Source organism: Rhamphochromis sp. 'chilingali' (assembly GCF_963969265.1).
Source record: "Rhamphochromis sp. 'chilingali' genome assembly, chromosome: 10".
Lineage (NCBI taxonomy): Eukaryota > Metazoa > Chordata > Actinopteri > Cichliformes > Cichlidae > Rhamphochromis > Rhamphochromis sp. 'chilingali'.
In genome coordinates this window covers 13,252,449-13,278,560 of record NC_137937.1, presented here as the reverse complement: position 1 = coordinate 13,278,560, position 26,112 = coordinate 13,252,449, and the positions used below count along the sequence as shown (strand labels likewise).

General features: G+C 40.7%; 1 protein-coding gene across 8 annotated transcripts in view; it reads left to right on the top strand.

The window, feature by feature from the left end:
• The window catches only part of LOC308404260 (pre-B-cell leukemia transcription factor 3), a 56,421-nt gene extending 39,151 nt beyond the window's left edge, over nucleotides 1–17,270 (top strand). For 2 of the 8 annotated variants that reach the window (XM_080894235.1, XM_080894236.1), the window contains exons 3-11: nucleotides 5,081–5,322; nucleotides 6,255–6,445; nucleotides 7,437–7,572; nucleotides 8,395–8,424; nucleotides 12,017–12,182; nucleotides 12,770–12,847; nucleotides 13,277–13,389; nucleotides 14,289–14,378; nucleotides 15,985–17,270. In XM_080894235.1, the coding sequence (XP_080750361.1) occupies nucleotides 5,081–5,322; nucleotides 6,255–6,445; nucleotides 7,437–7,572; nucleotides 8,395–8,424; nucleotides 12,017–12,182; nucleotides 12,770–12,847; nucleotides 13,277–13,389; nucleotides 14,289–14,378; nucleotides 15,985–16,077 (1,139 nt within the window). In that variant the 3' untranslated portion in view covers nucleotides 16,078–17,270. The remainder of the gene's footprint in view (nucleotides 1–5,080; nucleotides 5,323–6,254; nucleotides 6,446–7,436; nucleotides 7,573–8,394; nucleotides 8,425–12,016; nucleotides 12,183–12,769; nucleotides 12,848–13,276; nucleotides 13,390–14,288; nucleotides 14,379–15,984) is intronic. The other 6 variants (XM_080894237.1, XM_080894238.1, XM_080894239.1 and 3 more) reach the window with 4 other exon arrangements.
• Nucleotides 17,271–26,112: the final 8,842 nt, after the last annotated feature.

Genomic DNA, 26,112 nt, shown 5'->3' with positions numbered 1-26,112 from the left:
ACTTCCCACAAATGTCAGTGCCACCGTGGGACAGTGATTAATTTTGGTGTGCCTGGCAAAATGTCTTCAAGATGTCTGTTTGGGTTGTCTTTTCCCACCCCCTTTGCCCACCCCCGCTCCTCGCATGTCTTGGAGTTGTGGGTCGAGAGTGGCATGCCCCCCTCCACCCCCCACCCCAATGCTGTCACAGCTTTTTTGGGGGGGGGGAGGAGTGCCTCATCATCACCAAAGGACAAAGGCTACCTGAACTGACAGAGATCTTCTTTTCTGACCAGAGCCACTTTTTGTCACTCCCCAGCGCCACCATCTCCATGCGTTGTCTGTTTAGTGTGTGCTGGTGGTGTATGATGGGAGAAGTCTTGACCCAGCACTGGGGGGCTGTAACACTTCACTGTCAGCGCGGCTGATTAGCTTATCACTCACTGCACTGGGAGGAAATACATCATCATTCCAGACAGGGATTCCCCAGTTTAGGGCCCATTCCCTGTCTTCTACTGCTCGGCATTTAATCACCACACTCTTTGTCCCTTCCAGTGTTTCAGCCTCACCTCTAAAAAAAAAAAAAAACAGTCCTTAGCGCCTCACAATGGGCGCTTTCTTCCTTTCCGGTGTTTTTATAGTAAAATCAGAACAGCTGCATTATTCACACGGACGCCCTTCTTAGCGTTTGAGCTGGAGACAGACAATATATCCATTTGCACTGACACAGATATTGTTCATGTGGAGGAAAGCAGCCCGAGCCATCTTCCCAAATTATTCTTTTCAGCTCACTCAACAAAGAAAGTGAAACACAAAGTGGCAAATGTGCTTTGGCTTCCCCACAGAGTGGTATCAGGTATGATAATGACCCTGCCATTAACATTGGGAATAGTTAATGTGTATTAATGTGTTAATGGCATGTTAATTACTGTACATGTTAGAGAGAGAGAGCCCACAGGCATTCTCTCAGATTCTTTGTGCCATGTGGATGTAGGCCAATCTTAAAAAAAAAAAAGCCTTTAAGAACGTCGATGAAAGAGGATTCTTATGTTTCATTTGACAGAACAAAAGATTTTCAATGGTAATTTGATCCAGCTCCCCGCCTCTCGAGCTGAAGGTTACCGATCCAGGCGCCACGACAAAGGAGATGATATGAAGTCAAAGGAGACGTGGAACGCGACTGTAGTGACACTGGCCTCTTTGTGAAATGGATACTCTAAGCCCTCTGTAGTCTCTAGTGTTTTGCTTTGGCAGCGGGTTTTAATAACACGGTGGATTAGAAGCCCCGGATCCCGAGTGCCAAGCTTAAGTTAAAGCTCACCTTGGATGAGCTTCAGTAACAGGCTAGAAGCCACGGTCCCGCTCTTCCTTCCAGACGATTCTCTCCTCACACCATCAACTCCACGGCTTTAAGAGAGATGACCTTTGCAAATATTGACAGAAAATAAATTCTGTTTCGATTAGTTGGCTTTGGGAGACCTTTGCGGATCGATGCAATTAGATGAACAGACTGTCGATATGTGGCCGGAGCTGTTCACTAGAGGCAGTGGGTAGGAGAGGACTGCAGGAGGTCAGGGTTACTTGTAATGAACAGGATGTTTTGGAAACAGTGGTGGAAGTAACCGAGTCACAGCGCGTATCATCTAAACATAGGTTACTTTACTGCTTCACAGAACTTTTAATCTTGAAAAGTCCTTTAGGTATTGAGAGAAAAGTGTCGCAAAAAAATAAAAATAAAAATCTCTGGCTTCATCTGCAAGAAGCGCCGCTCTTCCAGTGTATCATCTCGTGTCTGACAGTGCACTGAGCGAGGCAGAATGAGGTGGAGAAGCCCAGAGCCACCCCTGCACTCTTCAGCAGGCCACATTAACCCAGCGGGGCTCTTCCTTTATGGCTCTCCTGCTCACACTTCAGTGATGAGAGTAAACAAGCAGCGGGGCAAAGGTCAGCTAAGCCCACAGAATAAAAGAGGGCACAAGGGGGAAAAAGAGGTGGGAGGAAAGGAGAGCAGCCCCAGGCAGTGCTCAGATCGCTGTCAGGGCTTCAAGCAGGGAATGATGTACGAGACAACGGCCCCGAACCGGAAATGATTATAAACAGTGAACAGGGGAGAGTGTATGAGAGAAAAGGCCTGCATTGCCTTTATCTGTCAAATTTGTTACATCCACGAATCAGATAATGACAGTGAAACCTGTAAAAAGTGAAAAGAAGAGCCACCCCTAACTGATAGGGAAGGATTAATCACAGCGTCTCCTTTTGTCTCAGCCACAGAAGAGAAATGAGGAACAATCATATATGCAAGTGCTTTTTTTTTTTCTACCCGGCTACCCCACCTGTATTGTTGAATGACAAATGGGGCCGATTAAGGACATGTGACATTATTATTACAATTTCTCATTTTTTTTCCCTTTTATATCATGAAATGTGCCCTGGTAATTAAGTGAGCGAGCATCATCATCAAGCCCATGTGTAATAACTGGAAGATATGGATTTTTCTTTCTTAAATTCCTTTTCTTCTTTTCTTTTTTCCTTTTTCTTTTGCTTAGAGGCTTTACCAAGGTGACATGACTCCCGCACTTTCCCCTCGCACCGAGATTAATCCCACTTTGACTGTGGAGGTGGATTAAAGCTAAACTCGGGTGCCCAAACTTGTTTTAATACCCATATCATCAGACAAAAACAGGATAAAGATTTGAGCAGGAAAAGCAGCATTGCAAAATGTTACTGTGGAATTGCGAGTTACCATACAGATTTGTCAACCACACAGCAAATTAAAGATATTATCTCGCTTGAGCTTATATTGTGGAAGTTGTGTGATGACGCCGAGCTTAGCTCCTCCAACAAAGGTGCGTGGAAAAGAGACAGCGAGGCAGAGATATGCGTTTCGCTCTTATTCTTTCTTTAATTTTCAGTATTTATGTGGTTGAGATGAACTCACTATCCCTCCCATAACATGTGTTATGAATGACCAGCCAGAGCTGGCGTGGCACAAATACACCCTGGTGGACTCCTGCAGGGCCGTCTCCTTCTTGGAGCAGCGCAGTAATCATTTTTATCCTGCTGATTTCCTAAATAGAAATGGACACGTATGATAAAAATGTCACGGCCACTCCACATGTCAGCGGACTAACAGGATTACGTGTCACTTTCTAATGCCTCGCTCTGTTTTCCTTTGCTGTGAATGGCCACAGTATTGCACACAGGAACTTTGTGGTAATATATGGTAAGAGACAAGTAGCTCTTTATGGCCTGTGATTATTTAGTTTGAATGAAATCAGTGATTTATGCCCATTTAGCTGAAAAGCCCTGTAAATTCCCTCAGCTGCATTTCCCCTGGATATGGAGTGAGTGGAGTGAAAGTGACAACTAGGTTTGGTGTGGAAATGTACGCCGCGTCCCAGAGTTATATTTAATATACCTGACATGAAAAACGTGGCTACCTACTTACCACCACCCGCAGCACAAAGAAAAGTGCAGCCTGCTGAGTTTGCGTTGATTCAGAGAGTGGGTGTAAACACTGAATTAGGGAAAATATGAACCGTCGTGGCAGACAAACCACCAGCTATTAGAGCATGTTGAGATCCCGAGCCGGGCATCTGGTCAGTCACATTTGAATCATGTGCCGTTTTGTTTCACGCAGCACAAACTGGAATGGAAACAGTCGAATCTGTCCAGAATGATGGCTTTGGGTGGAGTTGTGCAGATGCAGCGTGATGTGGATGAGGGTTAGTGGAGCAGCGGCATATTGTCCACATGGATGGCTTGGCTCTGCAAAGCCTGATGGAGCCTTGTCCAGCATCTCAATGTCTCCAGCACAAATAGCCACATTCATCCACTCCTTTCACACCATTACACCTAAAAGACTCAAAGCCAGCCGACCTATAAATAGAGGAAAATTTGTTTTTCAGTGGCATTGCAGTTGAACAAACCACCAACGGGGATGAAAACATCAGAAAAGAGGTTACACTGTGGGCTTTTTTTAACCTACGATTGTGTTTATAAGAAAGATATTAAGAAGAAAAGGAGTGTTTTCTCTCTAGTATTTACTCTTGTGAACGGCTCGCAGGGTCAGTCGGTCAAAGCACGGTAAAAAGGGCTTCTCTGATTGCATGCCTACTGGCTGACACAATAGAGCCGCTAATCTTCTTATTTAGAATCCAAAGGCTAGCCATATCTTAATGAAGCTGTAATGAGCGCTTGAAAATCCCTGAATTGCGGGAGGGATTATTGAATTGAAACAACTCTGGTAATCATAACGTTTGAGTAGCCACTCAGTATTTACTGCCCATTGAGCCACATTTTTATCCACTTACTAGACCTGATTGCTCGAGCGTGTTTTTGGTGTAATTTTGACCTGCGAGAGCTTTTTTTTGTGTTTGTTTTCTGAAAAGCCTGACATTGTGGTTTCACTGCCAGCGCATCCAGGTGTGCACGTAGCCTGCGCTATCTGCTGTGTGATTACGACCTGCTGACAGGCTGGCGAGACAGAAGACCAGAGGAAATAAACAGCACCATCTGAAAACAAACACAGAAATCAGGCTTTGCGCTTTGCATGCAATTCACTGCACAATTTTTTCCTTATTATTATTATTATTTCACAGCTCAGTCTTATAATGGCCTAGATTCGTCTTAAATTAAATGAATTGAAGATTCAAAACTCACAAGGAAATAGACGCGAGTAAAACAGCAGTTACTTTTGTGGATTTCCCAGCATTCACTGTGTGAAAGACAGACACTTACTAGAGGTATAGTTTTCTGTTTAGCATCCTTTCACAGAGTAGAAGTGCCACTTCACCATTGAGCATTTGTCAGTTTATGGATGTTGCTGTCATGTCAGCCTTCCCGTACACACAGTGTGCAGCGCAGTGTGTAAATAAAAGAGAACAGGCGTACACATGGGCGACAGGAACACAGCATATACACAGGAGGCGCTCAGTTCCTACCTGACGGGGAAACATCACAGTATCAAACGATATAGAGTCAACGCTTCTGATTTCAGCAGTTTTGACTTATTCTCTTATTAATAATGTTAATTTCCCCATCTTAATTCATCTCTTGAATGCATTTGCTGAAACCTGTCCCTGTTTCTGTGTCTCTGCAGGTCTCAGCATCCGTGGCGCTCAGGAGGAGGACCCCCCAGACCCTCAGCTCATGCGTTTAGACAATATGCTGTTGGCAGAGGGAGTAGCGGGACCAGAGAAAGGTGGCGGATCTGCCGCCGCAGCCGCCGCCGCCGCTGCCTCGGGCGGGGCAGCCGACAACTCAATCGAACATTCCGACTACAGAGCCAAACTCACCCAGATCAGACAGATTTACCACACAGAGCTGGAGAAATACGAACAGGTAAGGAGGGAGCTTTACAACCCCAAGGTTAAGATCCTCCCAAGAAATGCCTCCCGAATGAGTTTTTATTGGAAATAGCACACACCCTCCAAAATGTTCTTTATGCATTATTCCATGTGGCAACCAGCTTTCAAATTTTCACTTTGTGTTTAAATGTTTAAAAGCCACTGAGTTGTACTTTCACAACTGCAAACTGTGGCGAATATGTACGATAGAGGAGGATGTGGGGAAAAAAGCAGCTCGGGAAAAAGCGAAATTGCCGTATTATTCACTGTGTTGTAGTTGATTATAGAGATCCAAAGGAGTGCCCCAGTCATCTGTGTTAAATGAAAGTATGATCAGCTCTTTCACCCAGCACTTTGAGCCTGTCATTAAACACGGGCATTATGGGTGAAAATAGAAGGTGAAACTGTGATGCCTCAGCAAGCCAGTGAGGTAAATTAGAGTAATTTACTTTGTGCTCTCTCCGAGAGAGGAGGTGGGTATGCGGGGGCACACAACACTTCGCCTGGAGTAAATGCATCTTTCTTAAGGGTGTTTCCAGGTTTTAATTATCTAAATGTAAATACTTAACAAATTTTACTCAGAGTAATGAGCTAAAGTGTGCACTACGTAAATGAGTTATTCTAATTAATCATGTATGAACTACCGTGTTAACGAAAAGCTGCTTAACTTCAGTGCATTAAGGCCAGGCCAAATTGCAGATCTGCATTTATTCTGAGATGACTTCACCTATTATGTCAGAGTTATATGCAAACACCGCACTCCGTGGAGGCTTTTATCAAGAACAGCGTGCATATTAACTCATTTAATACATGAAAAATGGATATAACTTTAAAACATCAGTCAAGAGCTTTTTAAAGTTCTAAAACAAACAAACAACAAAAACCCCGCCTCACGTTGGTTGTTTTTGTCACTCTTTCGCTTGGCAGGCATGTAACGAATTCACTACCCACGTGATGAACCTGCTGAGGGAACAGTCTCGTACGCGGCCCATTTCTCCCAAAGAGATTGAGCGCATGGTGGGAATCATCCACCGTAAGTTCAGTTCCATCCAGATGCAACTGAAGCAGAGCACCTGTGAGGCTGTCATGATCCTGCGCTCCAGATTCCTTGATGCCAGGTCAGTTGATCGTGTGTGCTTAGTGCGAATGCGCGCGCGCGCGTGTGTGTGTGTAGGTATAAAGTTTCGACTTTTTTATTGCTTCTGCGTGACCCACATAAGTAAATCCAGTGGGCGAGGTCATTTTTAGACGGTGCGCAGGTCTGAAGTTTCTTTTCACTTTTCTGGCACAGCACACAGTGTGAGCACTGCAGAGATGCATGATTTTAATTATGCCCATGTTCCATGCGTTATCCATTTCCAAGACAATCATGCCCTCACACCTGAGAGCAGTTAGGACCCAAATGAAATGGGTGGAGGGGAGGTCATCAGCAGGTGTTGTGGATTACTCTAATCACTAACAGTATGGTGCATTGTAGAAGCTCTGCGGAGAGAAGCACAAGTTTGGGCCAAACAAGCCAAGTGGAAGCACATTTGCTGCCCACTGCCTGTGTGAAGCACAGTAAACAAGGCAAAATAAGCAAATGCTCAACAACATGATAAGTAGTGCCCTGGGAGGGAAGGGGACCCAGATCTAGTTAGAGTTTGCTTGTTTCTACTGAGATCCCTGGGGCTGTGGCACTTCAGGAACAATGCTCAACTGTGCATGCCATGATTTCTATAATGTACCGAGATGCACTCCGACTGGGCTTTGCGCTCCATCATGAAGCCCACCCATCCGCTGCACTAAACTCTACACATTACACGCTTGGACTAGAGATTGGAGACCAACACACCAAATTAAACATTGTATGTATTTTGCAACGGTATGTGTATGTGTGTCTTTCTGTGTGCTTGTCAGTTTATTGGTTGTAGTCTTTTGTGTGTTGATGAGGCTCTTGGAGCAGGACACGATATCCTGCTCCTGAGGGCCCTTAGAGCCCATTCCTCATTATTTTCACCATTTATGTGTGAGATTGATTGTGCAATTTGTGCAATCCAAATGGATGAGTTAATGCTGGTCTCACTAATAGGCTTGCTCGGTGTTTCTCTCGTTTTGCTCCCCACTCAGGCGGAAAAGGAGAAACTTCAGCAAGCAGGCAACAGAAATTTTGAACGAATATTTCTACTCGCACCTCAGCAACCCGTATCCGAGCGAGGAGGCAAAAGAGGAGCTGGCCAAGAAGTGCAGCATCACAGTTTCCCAGGTGGGTAGTGCTCGTCTAACAGTAGCTGGTGGGTAATCAGGTTGGGAAAGGCTAAAAGCCTTGAGGGATAGTTACCGTAGGTCGCACCACCAAGGCGCAATGTCCTTTGCTAACCTTGACATTGTGACTTCCTAATGATCCTTCAGTCAAGGCTGGTCCCAGTCAGTCAGAGCAGGGCCACAGGGAAGGGAGGCCTGTATCATCTTAGCCTCAATCAAAGCACTATGCTGTCCTTCCTTAGTCGCCCCAGCGCTGGGTCCCCTGCCATTTTTCCCCCTCATTCCCATCCACCATGTGCGCTCTCTCTCTCTTGCCTGGTCAGTCGCTCAGGTCATATGGAAAGAAAAAAAAAGGCATCATCCATTACTTTAAGAAAAGCGGTCACTCCGGTGCTTCAAAAACACTGGATGATCCTGGGTATTTACTCATATGTTTGCTCTTCAAGTGACCTTGCAGGAGTCTGCTAATTCTGTTATATTTCACACTTAAAAAGTCAACTTTCCAATTTGATATCTATCATAGCCTCCTCATTGGGTAAACCTGAAGGCAATATCTCTCACACCTAACCCCCACATCCAAAGTATTATTACCCTGTCTTCTCTTTTTTTTCCTCCCCCCTTTGCTATGATTGTGACTACTATCTAGATTTTTTTATTCTCCATTGTTCTATGGTTGTCCTCTTGAGACACAATATCAGAGAAACATGAATCTATACAATAATCTGCAGTGTTTTGTCTGTGTGGGGAGGGGGTGATGAGGGGTATATTGAGTGTAGTCATGAAGAGTCAGATACTGTAAAAGCCCATTCTTTTTTGCCTTCAGGGGGTGGGAAGCACCATCACAGTATCACAGGTATGTCATAACTTCTCCTGATCCACTGTTTTCATTTTTTTGTACCTCCTTTGTTCATGTATGTAATGGCCTCACAGTTGTCCAGTGCACAGACCCTCCCTCTCTTACACTATTGGATCCATGCTAATGCTATAATATCAAATTTAAAGTTTAAATTTACATTTAAAAAAAAGCGTGGCTAAGCTATATCAGCATTTACATCCCACTTTTAACAAGAGATTGCAGCCTATTTTTAATGTTTGACATCTTTACACTACACCCATATTATCACCATACTATGTGTGTACAAATGTGTCACATGTAATTTTTACTTTCTGGCTATGGTTTATGACATGATTTATTTGTTTTCTTTTTCTTTTCTTTTATTGTTGTTTTGTTTTCTTGTAGAAGCTTGAATAATTGTGTGATCTTTTTAAATCTTGAACAAAAAAAATTGCACTTAGAGTTTATTTATATCCCTCCCACCTCATGATCACTGTGTGATTTACAGCAGTTAAAGAAATGGGCATTGTTGTCTGAGTGTCTCCTAAAGCAGTCCGCTGAACCAGTTCCCATGAGAACAAATAAGTCTTTGCAGAAATTAGAGGGCTTTTAAAAATTCACCTGAACTCATCCCGGGCCCCATTAGTGGTGTACTCCTCGATAAGCGGAGGCCATGGCAGACATCATTATTGACTTATTCTTAGTGCTTTGGCTCATTTTAGGAGGGTAACAGAGTGAGAGGCTTGACATAATGCTGGGTTCACTATAAGTATGTTATCCCTCACTGTGGCCCAGCCTTTCAGATTCATATATGGCTTACTGTGGTCACGCTGCAGGCTGGACTAATACCCCCACCTCCCCCCCACCCCCTTTTTTTTGGTGCTTTCTTGATTGCACAAGTAGTTCATTAACTAAACACCATCAGTTGTGAATGGTATGCCAATATCGCTTTGCAGCTTTGCTCAATACATCTTTGCTGATGAAACACCCTGCATCATTTTAACAGGGATCATTGAAAATGAAGTCATCTTCAAGTCAAGCGCACACTCAGATTCCAGCAGTCCAAACGCCACATTTCCTTTCTATTATTACTTTTAATGCCCTTAAAATACCCTTGAATTAACAAAATTGCAGATGTCTGTTTCATGTCCAATTACTGCTTGAGCACAGAACTGATGCACAATGATGTATTTAAGGTGGTAATATTACCTAGTGCGATACCAGGTCTTATTTCCTTTTTTATTCATTTTATTATTATTATTATTATTATTATTATTTAATTTGCATGTGCATTGCAGAAAGGGCTAAGGGCATGGGATATGATGGATGTAGTTTGTGTTGAGGTGTGTGGATGCTTCAGAGGCCACCTTTGATGTAATATGTGTCAATATAACACTGGTTAACTGTTAAACCTGATTCCACCACAGGGTTAATATGTTCTGTTATAATGCAAAATGTATGACACCCTTTCCAATATTTCAGCTATTTAAAAATAATAATAATTTCAAAGCAGCGAATGCTTTATTTTTTGTATTTGATCTTACAGTAGGGCATTGCAAGCTCACTTTTGGCTCATGCATTGGTCATATATTGATCAGAAAGCAGTCTGAGACACAATGAAATAGTCCAAACTCTTAACTACAGTGTGCAACAATGAAGCCAGTTGTATTATAGCTTTGCACAGGAAGTCTGCATTGTCATGACACAATCGCTGCCTTTGAGTGCGGGTGGTGTCAGGTAATTCTTACCAAACATAGGAGTCAATTGAATGCATGGTCTGCTACGATGCTGTGCTGTGCATCTATTCAATATTTTAGCTGAACCCGAGAATCACTGAAGCCAGAGTTCATCGGGCAGGAGAGAAATGTGTGTGCAGAAAAAAGGGTGGTATAACATCTACAAGATGTGACGCCACCGCGGCTGAGTCTGTCCAGACTGCTGAGGCTTGTAACACAATAAATGTGTGCACTACAGTCATAACACACTCAAAAAAAAAATCTATTAATTTTATGAAGTAATCAGTCATATTTTATTGCAGGATTTGCCTCCTTTCTGATGAAAGTAATATGCGATGAAAGTAAACTAGTGTATAGTCTGTATCCATTAAGTCAAATTTAATGATAAAAATAGGTCTGAACGTGCAAACACCACAACTGGCCACAACTGACATTTTAATAAATGCAGATCTGTTTAATGCACTGTTTTTATGAACATTTTGTTAAATTAAACAGACTGATGAGCTTTACAAAACATTTTATATGATTTTTCAGGGGTTTGTGGGCACATTGCGAGCTGTCCAAAAGAGCAACAATATTGCATCGTCTTAGGCTCTACAATCCACTCTAAGCAGGTTAAGTAAAAAGGATGATGGCCAGGGCTTTCATTGCTTCCAATTAAGCCTTGCTTGTTAGTTTAACCTCTAGGTAAACCCATCAAACAATTGATGTCAAGGAAACCCTGCCAACAGTGGGCCTCGCCTGAATGGTCATTAATTTTAATTGCCTAGATATTAAAGATTTAGAGCACAGAGACGTGGAGGATAGAAATGATCTGATGTCCTGCAAATCCAGTCAGTTTTTACGCCACAGCATCGGTGGGCTGCTGGGGATATTAAAATTTAAGCACATGGGTGGAAATTAAATAAAGCGTCATTAGGGGCAGCTGCTCTTTGGCTGGTCCAGCCGTGGGCTGCAGGGCCTGAGAGGGGGGCTGCAGCACAGCGACAAGACACTCTAATTTATAGGACCATTAAAAACAAGCATCATCTCATTATTATTCCACTGTTATTGCAGAGCCAGCATTCACACATAAGGTTCACACCATACAACTTTTCAGTGTCTGATGTTGAATGGCATCGTTTCGGTCCAACAAAATTAACATATCCGACTGCTCTAAATCTGAACGTACCCAGTTTCTAGTGCATGTTTGATCTCGAGTCTTTCTCGAGCCTTAAGAGCTCTAGGCCTGCCCCAATAATCCCTGTACTGCTTCTCATGTCTACGGCGCTCTAAATCACTGAGCGTGCACAAATGTTTCATTGCCTTAGTGTTTTATGATCTTCCAAAGTAAAGCAACCCAGACCCAGTAATCCCAAAAAACTGTGTAATGTTTTCCAGTGGTTATGCTAAATTGGACGTACTCGTCATATGATGAATTATTACAATACGTTAAGCAACTGTATTTCTATAAAATGTCAATCACCTGGACCCACTCGTCTGGAACCAGTGAGAATTCTGTGGAGGATAAAATATGAACATTCATATGTTGCACTGAGGGAAATGTCAAAATTTGTATCCTTAACAACCAGTCCTCATATGAGAAATATGTACCGACTTCAGTGTCTGTGCAATAGGAGCCCCTTGTGTTTTAGTTTTGTCAGGAGACAGATCTGAGAGCATGTCATGCTCCCATCCATGAGAAGACACAAGTGGCTCCTGATTACGGCTTAATTAGCTTGTGTACCCGGCGGACATTAGCACAGGGGCTGGGAATTGGGTACTTGATGGACCCAAACATGACATCTTGAAACAATCGCACTGCTCAGTGCATGGTGCTGTGCCTGCTTGACATCTGACTCCTCTGCTCCTCCTCCTTCTGCTCTCCCACGCAGGTATCCAACTGGTTTGGCAACAAAAGGATCCGGTACAAGAAAAATATCGGCAAGTTTCAGGAAGAAGCCAACCTGTATGCCGCCAAGACTGCTGTAAATGCGGCACACGCTGCAGCCGCTGCAGTGCAGAACAGCCAGGCCAACTCCCCTACCACACCCAACTCCGGTAGGCATTCCTGCATATAGACAAATAAAACAAACGAAAAGATCTACCTTCTACCTCAGTCCTTAACCTGCTGCCTGCCTGCCTCACTCTCTCATGCACCATTCACACAGGCTAGAGTGACAGGCTCTGCTCCCAGCTTGGGGATCACAGTGTCTCCTGTCTATAAGACAGTTGATGCCAAGCAAACTCATGCATAAAGAGAGCGTTCCTGACTTGTGAACCGAGAACACATGTATTTTTGGCAAAATAAGAAATTTTTTTTCAAAATAATGCCGTGGGATTTGTTTTCCCTTGACTTTCTGTCAACTTCTTGTCATTTCTAATGTAATGGTATGTATTCCCACTGAATGGTAAAGGCATTTTGCAAAAAAGTGAAACATAATTGCTGGGAGCATTTTACCTGCAGTAGTAGTATCAAAATGGTATTATGTGCAGTTGATGCTGAATAAAAATAGAGATAAAAGCAAAGAGCCTGAAAGGGCATATTTAGTCAAGTTTGATGAGTAATGTAATGCTGAGTTTGGACTAGCTTGAGCTTCGTCGGGATGTGGTAAGCTTATGAAGTGGTCCCTTTTTCTTGCACCCAGGATTCCAGATGAAAGATGAAGAGTTTCAGCTGGATTCTGCAGAGAGCAAAAACACTCTTTTAAGCAACATGTTTACTGGTACTGGTCTTTTCATAAGCTTCTTATTGTCCTTGTCATTTACCATGTGATACCTCCCTGCTAATTTAGACTGGAAGTAGGTGATGTGGAACAATTGGGAGCTTAAGCGACCAACCACATATAGAACCGGTCCCCTTGTTGTCATGTGATTTTCATTTAATTTGTGCTCACTGCATTCGTAAAAAAAGATCTTCAGTTCTTCTGCACATCATCCTTCTCCTCCTCTGTTTTGGTTCCTTGCCTTTTCTTCCGTCACCCCTGTAGTTGCCTGCTTTATGGGAGTCTTTCTTCTGTGTGTTTGTCTGCTTGAGCTGGGTGTGTTTTTTACAGATAAATGTGTGTGCGCGCGTGTGTGCGTGCGTGTCTGTGCCTGTGCTTTCCCTTTATAGCCCTCTCATGTATTCAGCTACTTACATCTTCCCTTTCCAGGTTCTTCAGGTTCTTTTAACCTCCCAAACTCTGGGGACATGTTCTTGAGCATGCAGAGTCTGAATGGGGATTCTTACCAAGGGGCACAAGTCGGAGCCAATGTACAGTCACAGGTAGGAGCAACAATCAGGGACAGTTCCTGACGACTAGTGCAGAGAGCTGTCCTTGTCTTGCCTGTGTACTGAGCCATCCACAGTGCAGTCTAAGAAGCACAACAAACTGAAAAAAGCAAAAAAAAAAAAAAATCCAAAAAACATAAATAAGAAAAACATGCTGCCCATCCACGGGCAGTTCAAATTACCAAGTGAGGCCTCCAATAACAGCCCATTGACTGAAGTGTTTACTGACTATTTCGCTTTGGATGGAATGCTTTGGCCGCCAAAATATGATCCCACCCCACTGCAATCATGCCGCAAAGCAGTTTCCTGGTTACTATTCAAAACATTGTCTGAATGCATTTGGCTTTGACTTGAGCTCTTGGGTTGGTATTTGGGTTTTTTGGTACAATGTTATCCCCTTTTTTTCTGTACTTCTGTATCGCTATCTTCCTGTCTCATCTTGTTATTGTTTGTTGTTGATGTCTTCCATTTTGTGAGTTTAACGCAGCTACACAGCCGACACACTGCACACACTCACTACCACACCAGAAAAAATATATGCTCATTCATAATAAAGGTAAAGAAAAATCAAAGCTAATTTAAGATTTTTTTTAAAGTCTATGTGTTCCATTACTTTTACTTATGCTTTTATTTGGTATCAATCCACAACTGCTTTAGATGAAGTAGTATACCTGAGCATGCTCGTAACATCACTATCCTTTGTTTTTAATTTTATTTTGAAAATCTTTTTGCCCTGTTTTTTTCTGGTTAGTACATTTGCTGTCTCAGAAGTCCCTTTTTGTTAATTTCACTTCAGTTAATATCTTTTGCTTTACTAAGCATGTTTACAGTTAGTGTTGGAAGTCTGCGAGACACTCGGCTGACCAGCTTGTCCACCTTGTCTGTCCCTTCAGGTGGATACCCTGCGCCATGTTATCAGTCAGACGGCAGGATACAATGATGCTCTGGGGGGAAACACGATGTATAGTCCACATGGCCTAAATGTAAGTGAAGGTTTTATTGGCTTACACGTGGAGCTTGTTGAGGCAAAGGGAGTGTGAAATTCATTGATACTTTTTTTTTTTTTTTCAATAAAAGTGCTGCATGGTTATCCTTTAATTTTATTCAATGAAATTACAGTGCATTACATTGCTTTACAACCTGCACAATAAAATATTAGCCAGTGTGTCACATCACTGTGTCACCTGATCTAAATAAAAGCTGCTTTTAATAAAAAAATATGCTACACAGCAGGTGAATAAAATCAGATTTACTTTAATAAACGGCTTTTAATACTTTGTTTGACTCAAACCAAGAATGAGATTTGGAGGGGGGGAAAAACACACCCTATCTGTTGCATTTCAGCTGCTTTGAAATGCTTCACAGCATTTTCCGTAGACTTATCTTCATGATAAAATATGATCACGTGATCGCCCGCAGCCTTTTTCCAGACATGAATTTCTTCTTCCCTGATGAGGTTTGATATGGCGCCTTTTTGTAAAGCAGCACATAATCTGAAGCTATCAGAGTAAAGATTAATTTCGTTGATGAGGGAGGATGGAGAGTGAAGGAGAGAAAGAGAGAGAAATAGGAGGAGACAGCTCGTTCTCTCGGCACTGTATCAACACTGCAGCATTTGCTCTCTTTGTGTTAGCATTCCTGTTGGGTGAAATGCACAGATATTCACAGTCTTAATAGTATGTAAGAGTTAAGCATGAAAATAAGGTATTAAATTAGTTTTTAAAAAATCTATTTTTTTTTTTTTTTTTTTAAATATAAACAAACGGTGGCGGCTGTTGCCAGCAATTCTGTGCTGTTGGTGTCATTTTGGCTTTGCTGTAGCCTTATTGCTATAAGCTCTTTAGACATGTCAACTCCTTGTAGGATCAAGTGTTTCTTTCTTTCTCACAAGGTTTCTCACTTCCATGTGCAGTGTAGACCTGTGCCTACTGGCTCAGCAGAGCTCAGTGTGATCCCTACTAAAATATTAATAGTCGAATAACCTTAACACATGAAAAGAGAGGATCGGAGCACAAAGAGTAATAAAGTAAAAAACATATTCTGAACAGAAAGCTGTGGAAAAGCAGCCATTTTTAGCCATAGCCCAGAAAATGCACTATTGATATATTCACATAGACCTTTAGCTGTGTTGGTGGTGACGTAGAGGGATCCAGTAAAGGCTAGGTCACGCCTGGAGCAAAGCAAAGTCAGGCTGGCTAAGACTGGCTCTCTTGGAGAGGCCCTGCCCTGTCACTTTCCCTCAGCTCTCCCCACCTCACGCAGCCCTAGCCCTCCCTCTTCTTGACTGACAGGAGAATATGTAGCGACAAGCTGTCGGTCGCTTCTGAAATCTGCTTAGACACTGATTTCAGGGATCGCTCCCATTGGTCGGGACACAGGACAAATTTGTTTTTGAGAGTCTCTTTGCTGATGCTACTGTAACACAGAGACTAGACTAACTGCGTCTGCAACATTTTAATATCAACTGACACATTAGGGCAATCAGTCTATATATCTACATATTCTGTTTTTGGAGTGTCTAGAATTTACCAGGTTCATATTGCATTGAGTGTTTGATTGTAATCTCAACCTTTTCCATTTGTGTCCAAGGCTAATGGGGGATGGCAAGATGCAACGACTCCATCTTCTGTAATATCTCCAACAGAAGGACCTGGAAGTGTGCACTCCGATACCTCGAATTGATCCGCTATTAATGCATCTTCGCCTCTAGCAGGACTTTTTAACTGGCTGACCACCTGAAGAGGATATTGAAACATAAACTTTCACAGCAGATTGGTTTTCACGTATCTTAAAATGTATCACGACCGTGTTGCACGCATTGAAACTCCATCCTCCATTATGAACACCAAGTGTTTCCCGGTAGCTGTTTTGTTCTTTCTTCATAAATCAATCAAGTGTACACACCATGCTTTTCTTCTTCTTTTTAATTTGTTGGTTCACTGTAGAGGTAAACACATGCACATTTCCAAACAAAAATAAGAGTAAGCTTTCAGGATAATTATCTCCACTCAAAAGTACGGGATGACACTTGTGTGTTTTCCGTGACATTTTATGACACCTTAAAGGCCCATTTGTTCGATTCTTGATTTAATTGCCACTCTCCATTTTGATAATTGATTCCTTACAACATAGAGATTAAAGCAGCTGTTTCTTTGACTGTAATGTGCTCGCAGTCTTGTCCGGCAACTCAACAATGCTGTTGTTGACAGCTCAATGGCAGCTTTGTAGTTACTTTCAAGATTTATTTTTGCCTTACAGCTGTATACATTAGTACAAGGAAATGACTATTCAAACTCTGGAACATAAAGAAGCATAATTGATTGCTTGACTATAACATGACACCACTGCATATTTTATAATTTGATGTTTAGTATGTACATATGTAAACCTTTTTTTTTGTACTGCTTATGGAAGCCCCCCTCGACAGCACACACACACACGGACAGTAGATCATTACAACATGGCACACAGGAGCAGGCCCCCATTACACAGGAAAAGTTGTACATAATATAGCTTAAGAGTAATTATACACCCTACCAATCAATACCCAGCTTTATTACCTCATTCATAGAAACCAATAATTTCCAACATTTCTGTAGCTTAGAGCGCTCACCTACTACCTCTAAACCATATCACCACCACAGTTTCTTTGGCCCTTATTTAATGTTTTTATGTAGTTATTTTGATCACATCTTGTAACACTGTAAACTCTTCATTCTCTATGTAATCTAATGTATATTTTAATCTTTTAATAAAATGATGTTGCAGCTGTGCAACTTAAAATAACAAATAAAAACAAAACAAAACAACGAAATAACAATATTAATACCATGGAAAATAGACGGGGAGAGGATGGGAGGGGGTGGGGTTGGGTGGCTGAAGATGTTGTTGCTCTGTGGCTTATATGGCTGGGGGGTGTGGGCGCGCGGGAGGGGCGGGGACGTGTGGCGAATATTGTTGTTAAATTAACACCAAACAGTTAAAACTGTTGTAAATAATGAAGGGAGGGGAAAAAAAAGAACATTTTGAATGTTGCTCATCTTGTTACTAAATCATGCGGAGAAAAAAGACAAAAAAAATCACTATAAAAAGTGTAATGCATAGAGGTTTCAGTATTCAGAACTGTACATTTCCAGCTCTGTTCAACAGGGTTCAAGACTTCTTTTCTCTTTTTTCTATTGTATGTGATTCTGAAACTGAAAAGTCATGACAAATGATTTGTGGCAGTGATTCTAATGTATTAAAGATGTTTAGTGTTACTTTCTAACCAGACTACACCCTGGACTGAAAAGTCTTCCTTGTGGTAGTTGTGTAATTTCAAACATGAATAAACCTTTTGCTTTCATGACAGCAAGGGGGTGTGTTTGTTGTCTCTAGTTTTTCCCTTAACGCTTGTCTGGTAAGTAGAACCTCGGCTCTCTTCTCCATCTCTGTAAACTCTCAACGAGGGATGCAACTTAATGGTAGCTGACTGCTCCTGCTCATTAATCGAAACTTCAGAGTCATTAAAAGCCATTTCTTCTCATTTTTTAAACACATTCCTGTTTAGTTTTTAGATAGATTAAATACAAATTAGAGATAAAATCATGTTATTTATTCATCACGTATGGATTTGCCAGCTTTACATATTGTGGGTAGACGCTGAGGACTTGACCTGGGTTGTAGCTACTGTAGAGCTGACAAAGTGCAATTAACTGAAATGTCAGGCACTTCTTATTCAGGCTGTTTTGTCTGTCTGTTGTGGAAAGGCTGGCTTAATGGATCATTGGTTACCAATTCCACATGGAAATTGACATCCATTTATTCTCATTTTCTTAGCATAGTTCTTCATTCTTGTCTTTCTACTAAGCTCGTGTCCAGAGTTTGTCCCTTTCAGTCATGGATCCCTCTAGATTTTCAACAAAGTGCTGCAACAAACACTCCCAGCATCCCCAGCAAGCAGCAAGTTCAAAGCACATGTACAAGTTTGTTTTTTTTCTTTGATACACACAGTTAAAAAAAAAAAAAAAGTAACAGCACAAGAGTGATTCAAGTGCAATGCACAGGCAATTTCTAGGAGAACATATTTGTCCACTCATCCAGGCAAAAACACTGAACACCTTTCTCTGGAAACCGTGCCTTTGTCCTAATACCACACACCCATGTCACAGATTTCTGTGCACATGCACACATTTTCTTAGAAGATGAAATTAAAATCCCAGTTTTACCCTTTTTTACATCTGATCCTTTTCTGATCCCCTCTAAGGATCCTTGAAAGCATGCAGAGGTCAGTTCAGTGTTTCTCAGCCATTCAGAGTGCAATCTATTTGCTTATTCTAGCTTTACAAATGCATTTGCTTCCTCAATTCTTCAACTATTACATTTTAAGTACTGCACTCAGCAAAATTGCTCTCAGAACCTTTTAAATAAAGAAGTTACATTTTCTAAGATTATGCCTATTAGAGGTTTTTCTAAGGTTCATTAAAGACGACATTTTCTAAGTAAAACTCACCATGAAAGGCATGCATCATTAAATATGGAAATCCTGAATTATATTAGCAATATGCACCAAGCTAGCGCCAATTAAATTAGAGAAAGATATCATTTGTATTATTAAGGTAGAGTTCGTATTAGATTAAATATAAAATGTAATTTTGTCACGTTATGATTTATGCCTTGCAATGCTTGGTTCATGGACCCATGTTATACTGTGTTTCAACAGAGTGATTGTTAATATTAAAATGTAAAAAAAAAAAAAAGTAATTGCATCACGCTTTTGCTCGATTTAATTGGTAGGAAGTTCAAACTGAAATTTATGAGCTGCCAAACATATTGTTCCTCTCTTCAATATGACTTGATATTCAAAATGTACACACAAACACCCTAAAACATAAACAGCATTATGTTGTTAACCTTATTAACGCTATAATGCTGGAATCAATGCTTTCTGATTTCAGAGAATAATTACAAGTGTACGTTGGTGCTTTGATCGCCGATCAAAGATTGCAGCAATATGATAAAAAACAGAAAGTATATGTAAATCTTCTGAATTTGTATTTGAAGATTTGAACAGCACTGTGTAAGATAATCTGAGTTAATAAACAACAGTGTATGCATTTTTAAAAAAATTGGAAATCCTATTAAAAAATATAATCAACAGTTAAACTCCAAAAGCATTCAAATCTAAAAGCATCTGTGGTGTCAAGTGCAAATGATACCAATACCCAATGAAGAGATTTTAAGAGGAAGAAGCTTACAGCCATTATATTGTTTAATATGTTCAGCAGAGTGGCAAAAACAAAGACAAAAAAAGTCCTCTGAAAGACTGGCTTCAGTTCTTACTTATATTCTGTTGTTTTAGCTTTTTTAGTTTTAATCAGTGCTTTATGACACTATCATAGTGATGTAATCATAAGGACATTTCCATTTTTTGCATTTATCCACAATTATAAAATCTCTCTTTTGACTATTAAAGCCGTGTTTTACTAAATCATCATATTGAGAAGTGTACACTTCTATGCGAGCGTAACAATTCTCCTCAGCCTAACAGTGACTGAAGAGTGCAAATTAGAGTAGTCGTGTGTCTCTTTGAACATCTGTTTTTCATGGAAAAATGTATTTGTTATTCTGAACATAGAGCCATAATTAAGAAATCACGTTTTAGTTATTTTAATAGGATATTTAAATATGTAATTAAACTATATTTCTTTCTTTCTTTCTTTTAAAAGCACACAGTAACCTACATGTAAACACTGAAGACATGGTGCCGTAGCTCTTATTTAGCACAGAATGTTTGGATGAGAAGGGTCTGGCTAACTCGCTAATCGCCACCCTTGGACAATAATTTTGATAGACTTTGCTTTGGAAGATGCTCATAAAGAGAGCAGTGTAGCCTGAGAGTAGTGTGCAGGAGTTTGATTCACTGAGCAGATGTATAATGGACCATAGCCTGCCTGCACTGATCTCTTCAGCCGCAGTGACTTATATTAAGAGATGAGTCCTGAGTGGCCTTTGAGCTTAAAACAGTGGAGTTAATTAACATTTGATCTGGCTTCTCTTTACATCTTTAGAAGTTCATTTTCAATTTCATTTCAACCCATTCAGCCATTTTGGTGCTGAAAGATTACTTTAAGATGGCACGTAATCTCTCCTCTGAACTGAAGGTGGCTTATCATAGCTGCTTGGACAAAAGCATATATGTGAAGGCTATGACAGGAGACAGATGTTTGCCCTGCCTCTTAGCAGACGCGTGTGAGTAACAAAGTGCTGCCTCCGTGCTGCTCAAATACACTCACACCATGTCACAAAAACCCCCCCAAACAATCATACAAACAAGAAAAAAACAAACAAAAGAGATTCATATTTATTTTTATTTTTATTTATTTATTTTTGACTCCCTCATACTTACAAGTAAGAAATAAATGTATTGCATTAAAAGCACAAAGAATGTTTTAGAGGTATAAATATTATATTATATTATATAAAAAAACAATGCTGCTTGAAAACATCCCACAGTAGTCTGTTCATATTTCAATTTTATGTTCTGTAAGAGCGGTACAGATGTTTCCATCTGTATAAAGGCTCAGTGGCTACTTTGTTACTGTAGGTGCACCTGTTCACACCTTCCTTAATGCAAATATCTAATCATCCAATCACAGGCCAGAAACTCAATGCATGGGGGGGAAAATGCTGATTTGATATGTGTATTTCAGAAACTGATGATTTACTAGGAATTTCCCACACAGCCACGTGTAGGGTTTACAAAGAAAATCGAGTTTGCCACAGATCTCTAAGCAAAAAATATCTTGTTGATGGCAGAGGAGAGTGCTTTGACCTGATAGGATGGCAAAACTAACTCAAATAACCTCAACCAAAGTATGCAGAAGAGCATCTCTGAATGCACGGATCGAACTTTTAGGCAGCAGAAGACCCCACTGGGTGTCACTCCTGTCTGCTGTCAGCTTGGCTTAGATCATGGGACACTTGAAGACTTGGAAACAAAAACAAAATTACATTAAAGACATATTTTAATCGTATCTAGTAACTTCATAATTTTTGGGCATCAAGGGGCTCAGAGTTATAGCATGTAAATATTCCATATTTTCAGGCTTTGTCTCCTTTCTTGTCTCTGTTTGCCTTCTTTGCTTCAACATATACCCTGACATGCAAAAACAAACAAGCCTGTTGTCAACTTCTGAAAAAAAGATAACGCAACTGAACCAATTTCTTTTTATTTTATTATTTTTTAATTTAAGATTAGGAAAGTGGGTCACTGAATAAATATACCAGACAACAGACTAAATTCATTTGCAAGCTTTAAAAAAGGTAAGAAGTGACAAGTCTACCTAAAGTGACAAGGTGTTTGTGATAGATTCCTTTGATGTTTTTCTCCTAATACATTAAATGGTCTGTTAAATATCGTTCGCTACGTTTTCATGTGGTGGAGGTGAGACGATTTAAAAGAAGGATGGCACCATTCTGAGAAAGATTATCAAAAGCTTCTTCAAATATTCAGAATGCCGTCACGCTGCTAAAGAAGCTCTGCAGTCAGGGTTACGTGTGAGGTTTCCAACCTGGATGAACCTTATTGTGTTCGCCCTTTGTTCCTGCAAAAACAGCCGTTAACCCCCCGTCCCGGCAACATGTTTATCTACAAAGACAGAGTGGCACCCATTTAAGTGCAATAAGACTGAAATCATCTGCACCAAAATCACTTTTTGCACTTCTTCTCACCTGCACATATTTAAAAAACTGCTTCATTAGATGCATGTGATTGCTTCCTGTGTGAACCAAGTGAACCACCTGCTGGTTCACTTGGAGATGCTTTGGGAAGCCATGTTTTATAATAGATGCATTTTGGAAAATCTTTTATTTTTTTTCTTTGCAAGGTTTTTTTTTTTTACACCAATGACTACTAGTTAGTTAGTTAAACTTGGCATAAGGATTAGACACAGAGAGAGAAACAGCTATCCTGGCTATTTCTGAAACAAAGTTGTGGTTTAATGCTCATGTGCTGAAGTTCCCTCAATTTTCAGTCTTAATGCTAAGCTATGCTAAGCTGCCTGCTGACTTTATTATTCTACTTTGTGTGTCAACGCTTTAATGAGATGTATTTGTGTTAATTATAATCATTTAGAGAATGCGCCGCTACTCTATAAAAAAAAAAAAAATACATACACCATATTGCATTTTATAATAAACTGGCAAAATGTTCATTTTAGTGAAATCGATTCAAACCTAAAATCCTCCAGCTAGCGACTTTGATTCTGGTAATTACTTGGAATAACAGCTAGTCTTTACAGCACATTTTCCATCCTCCATTCGCTATGTATTGCAGTGTGGCTATAGGCTACATTGTGTAATGGGAAGTCATTAGCTTTTGGTCTGATGCAGTTTGTTCTCAGTCCCTCGCTGCTACATTTATATTTCATATCTTATGTTTCACACTGTATTAACAGCTGTGGCTTGTTTTTGCCATCTGCAGACAATTACTTTAGTTTACTTGGCTTTGTAATAATAGCATGTTTTCTTCTTGCAACTCTCTCAATAGACAACATACTGCAAATTCTTGACAGGTGCTGAGGCATTTGCTCGGGAGACATGGTGAGGAGGATTATTACTGCATTATTTAGTTCTCCTGAAATAAACAAACAGATTCCCTTCCTGGCATCGTGCACGACTAGCGAGTCAGCATTGTGTTTTGCATCGCTCCAGCTCTGAGCAGCCAATTATGATGTACGTTGAGTAGCGAGAACCTCGGTGCCCCTTTTCACCTCCGACAAGACCCGCTCAGTGTCGAATATTTTTCCCTTCGATCCCCTCTCATTTGCTCAGTATCTTCTCCTTTTATGACCTTTTTACATTCACCTTGCCTTGTTTCACCTACTTGCTATCACCACAGTGGCTCAGGTTCTGCTCCACAGTCTAGTTTAAGTATAATAACTTGACACTTCACATTGCATTAGTCTTAGTCCCGACAACAAGGTTATGTGACCTATAGTGTCAGAGAGCATACACCATACTTGCCTGGAGTAGCTATTTATCAAGACAGCTTTGGGCCACCTATGATTCAGAGCAGAACAAATACAGATGCGAGGCGGTTATACCGAGGACATATTTGTCCAGAAACCGTGGCAAACACCATCGCACAGTTTTCTCTCACAGACACTTCAGTGGGATTTTCGAAACCTTTACACCACCTTCGTTACAGGTTAACATGAAAAAATATTCATAGCTGATCATTTTAATTCTCTTTAAAATTCACAGCCTGCCATGCAGTCATTTGACTAAATGAAATAATGTGTTTGTCATCTTGTTGCTTCATAATGTGATCACATCTAAGGGCACTTTCCAGTTCTTTTGACTCTGAATTGCAACATACTTTACATTCTGCAACTATCTTCGACTATTGATTAAAAAGCACGAGAGGAGCGGCTGTAGCCGAGTAGGCTGGTTCTGAACCCCGAGGAAATCATTAGGAGACCAGTGACCTCACTGGTGCAACGCACAGAAAAAGTTGCCCATTGGCATGAAGTCATATTTAACATGCAATCAGTCATCCCGTTACCCCTGGCAGTCAAATCGGATTCAATAGACATGGAAGATTGTCTTGAAGAACTGTTACTCGTGAATCACAATTTTTTTTTACCCCTTAAAAAAGTGATGTCAGCCATACAAATATTGTCCTCTCCATTCTGGCCCTGTTTCCAATTTCTAATAGGAAACAAAGTTGCTGATTTTACTCACAATGGTTGTAGCATGGTGTAGCATTTTACTGGACATGTAAACCTCCATCAGTCTTTTACACCGCTGCTGCTTTAGTGAATGTGTTTATCTTGTTTATCTCCCGCTCTCTCTCTCTCTCTCTGGGTCTCTGGGCTCAAAGTGGCCCCTGTCTGCTTCCTGGTAGTGTCTGGGAGCCCAGGTCTATGAGGCACCAGGATCATTTTCCCTCTGTAGCTGTTGTCACTAGCATGGACCCAGCTAATTCATCTTGCTAATGGCAGGTGGGTCAGTTGAGCGCCGTAATTGTGATTTCTGTTTTTTCTCCCCGCTTTCATCTGATTTGGTCGCAGTAGTTATTTTATAGTATAGAATAGTAGATTTACTTTCCATTGTCAAGGAAGCGATACACTATAACTGGTGTTTTATATACAATATAATTGATTTTAAAAAAAAGAAGGAGCAAATAATCACTCCTTTTTCACCGGCCTATGTTGCTACATTTAGATTATTGTCATGAGATGAATTGTGAAGGACAGTTTTCTGGATTAATATAATGAGCTCTATGCTTTTTTTTTTTTTAAAAAAATAGTTAACAGATTTTCTTTCAGAGTTACTAGAATGAAGCCAGCAGTCAGTTGGAGCCACTGGGGCATGAATCTCCAGAGAGCGGTGGACATGCAATGAGCCCGGGCTGATTTCAGGCAGGAGGAAGGTCGTCACCACACAAATGAAAAACATGAGAAGGGGTTCAAGGTCTAATCAAGTCCTCAGACTGCACTCACTGGGAGCAATTAAGTTCCTCCCTCTCCCTCAACATAGGTAACCAGATCCTCCTATTGACATCCTCAATAAAAGGTCATTTACTGTATGGATAAAATGATCAGCCCGCCTTGTCTGAGAGCCCTATAGCATAAAATGAACTTGAAAATTGTGGTCAGAGCTATGACCAAAAATAGCAAGTTATCCACCAAATTGACAAGGACACATAATCGAAGAAATGATTCACATTAAAAGAACAACAGGAATACATTTAAGATGCGGTTCAACAATAAATGATTGCACCGCATATTTGGAATCTACATGCAAGATCTTCACTGCATGAATTTTCAAGACCTTGGCACTGAGTCCAACCCAACCACAGGAATTCATTACAATCATTGCTAGTCTGACACAAATTAAGTCCTGGTACTTTCTGTCTTGCCTCTCAGACCACAATACTTCATCATAAGTCATCCTTAATTTGTATGGTTGTCACAGGCTCTTGTTGTCAAGTCTGTTAACTTGCAGCTCCCTTTGTCAAAGCCTGTCAGGACTGCACAGACTGGCAAGGAGAAAGCATGGCAATTTCCAGACTCTGATCCTACCTAGAATGTCTTTAAAAAACAAAAAACAAAAAACAAAAAACAAAAAATGATGTTTGCTTTTGAACTAGAAAGTAAGTTATGGTCCTCTTGAGTGCTGATTGTCTGACTGCCTTTTTACAGGGGGCTGACATCATACTATATATTATACAACAAGAGATAAAATGCTATACCAGACTGCAAGATGATGCTGTTTCTGTTTAGAAAAAAAAAATTAAAAACACAAATGTACCGGTGGTGAAAAGACATTTAATTTTTCCATCTCTCGTTCCCAGGAGGAAACAACGTGTCTCTGTTTCATCTCAGAGCATCTGGCTTTTACAACGCATCTTAGTTCAAATTAAATTTCATTTTGACGCTGCCAAGTAAAATTGAATAAGGGCTGCAGACGTAAAATGATACCACAGTATAAGAATTGTGATTAGTAATTCAGCTACTCTGTTGACTCAGCCTTTTATTTGGTGCTATCGGTGTAGCCAGCAGGTATCTGGGTGAAACTTTCAATTTGCACTTTTATTTATGAACGCAAATAAATGTTAAAGCTAAAGTGACGATAGCTAACAGTCATGGGATAGATTTCAGCAAATTCCAGCATTTTTTTTAAAAGTTTCCATAGGGACTGTTAATTGCCATGCGATCAAAAGCCATTAAT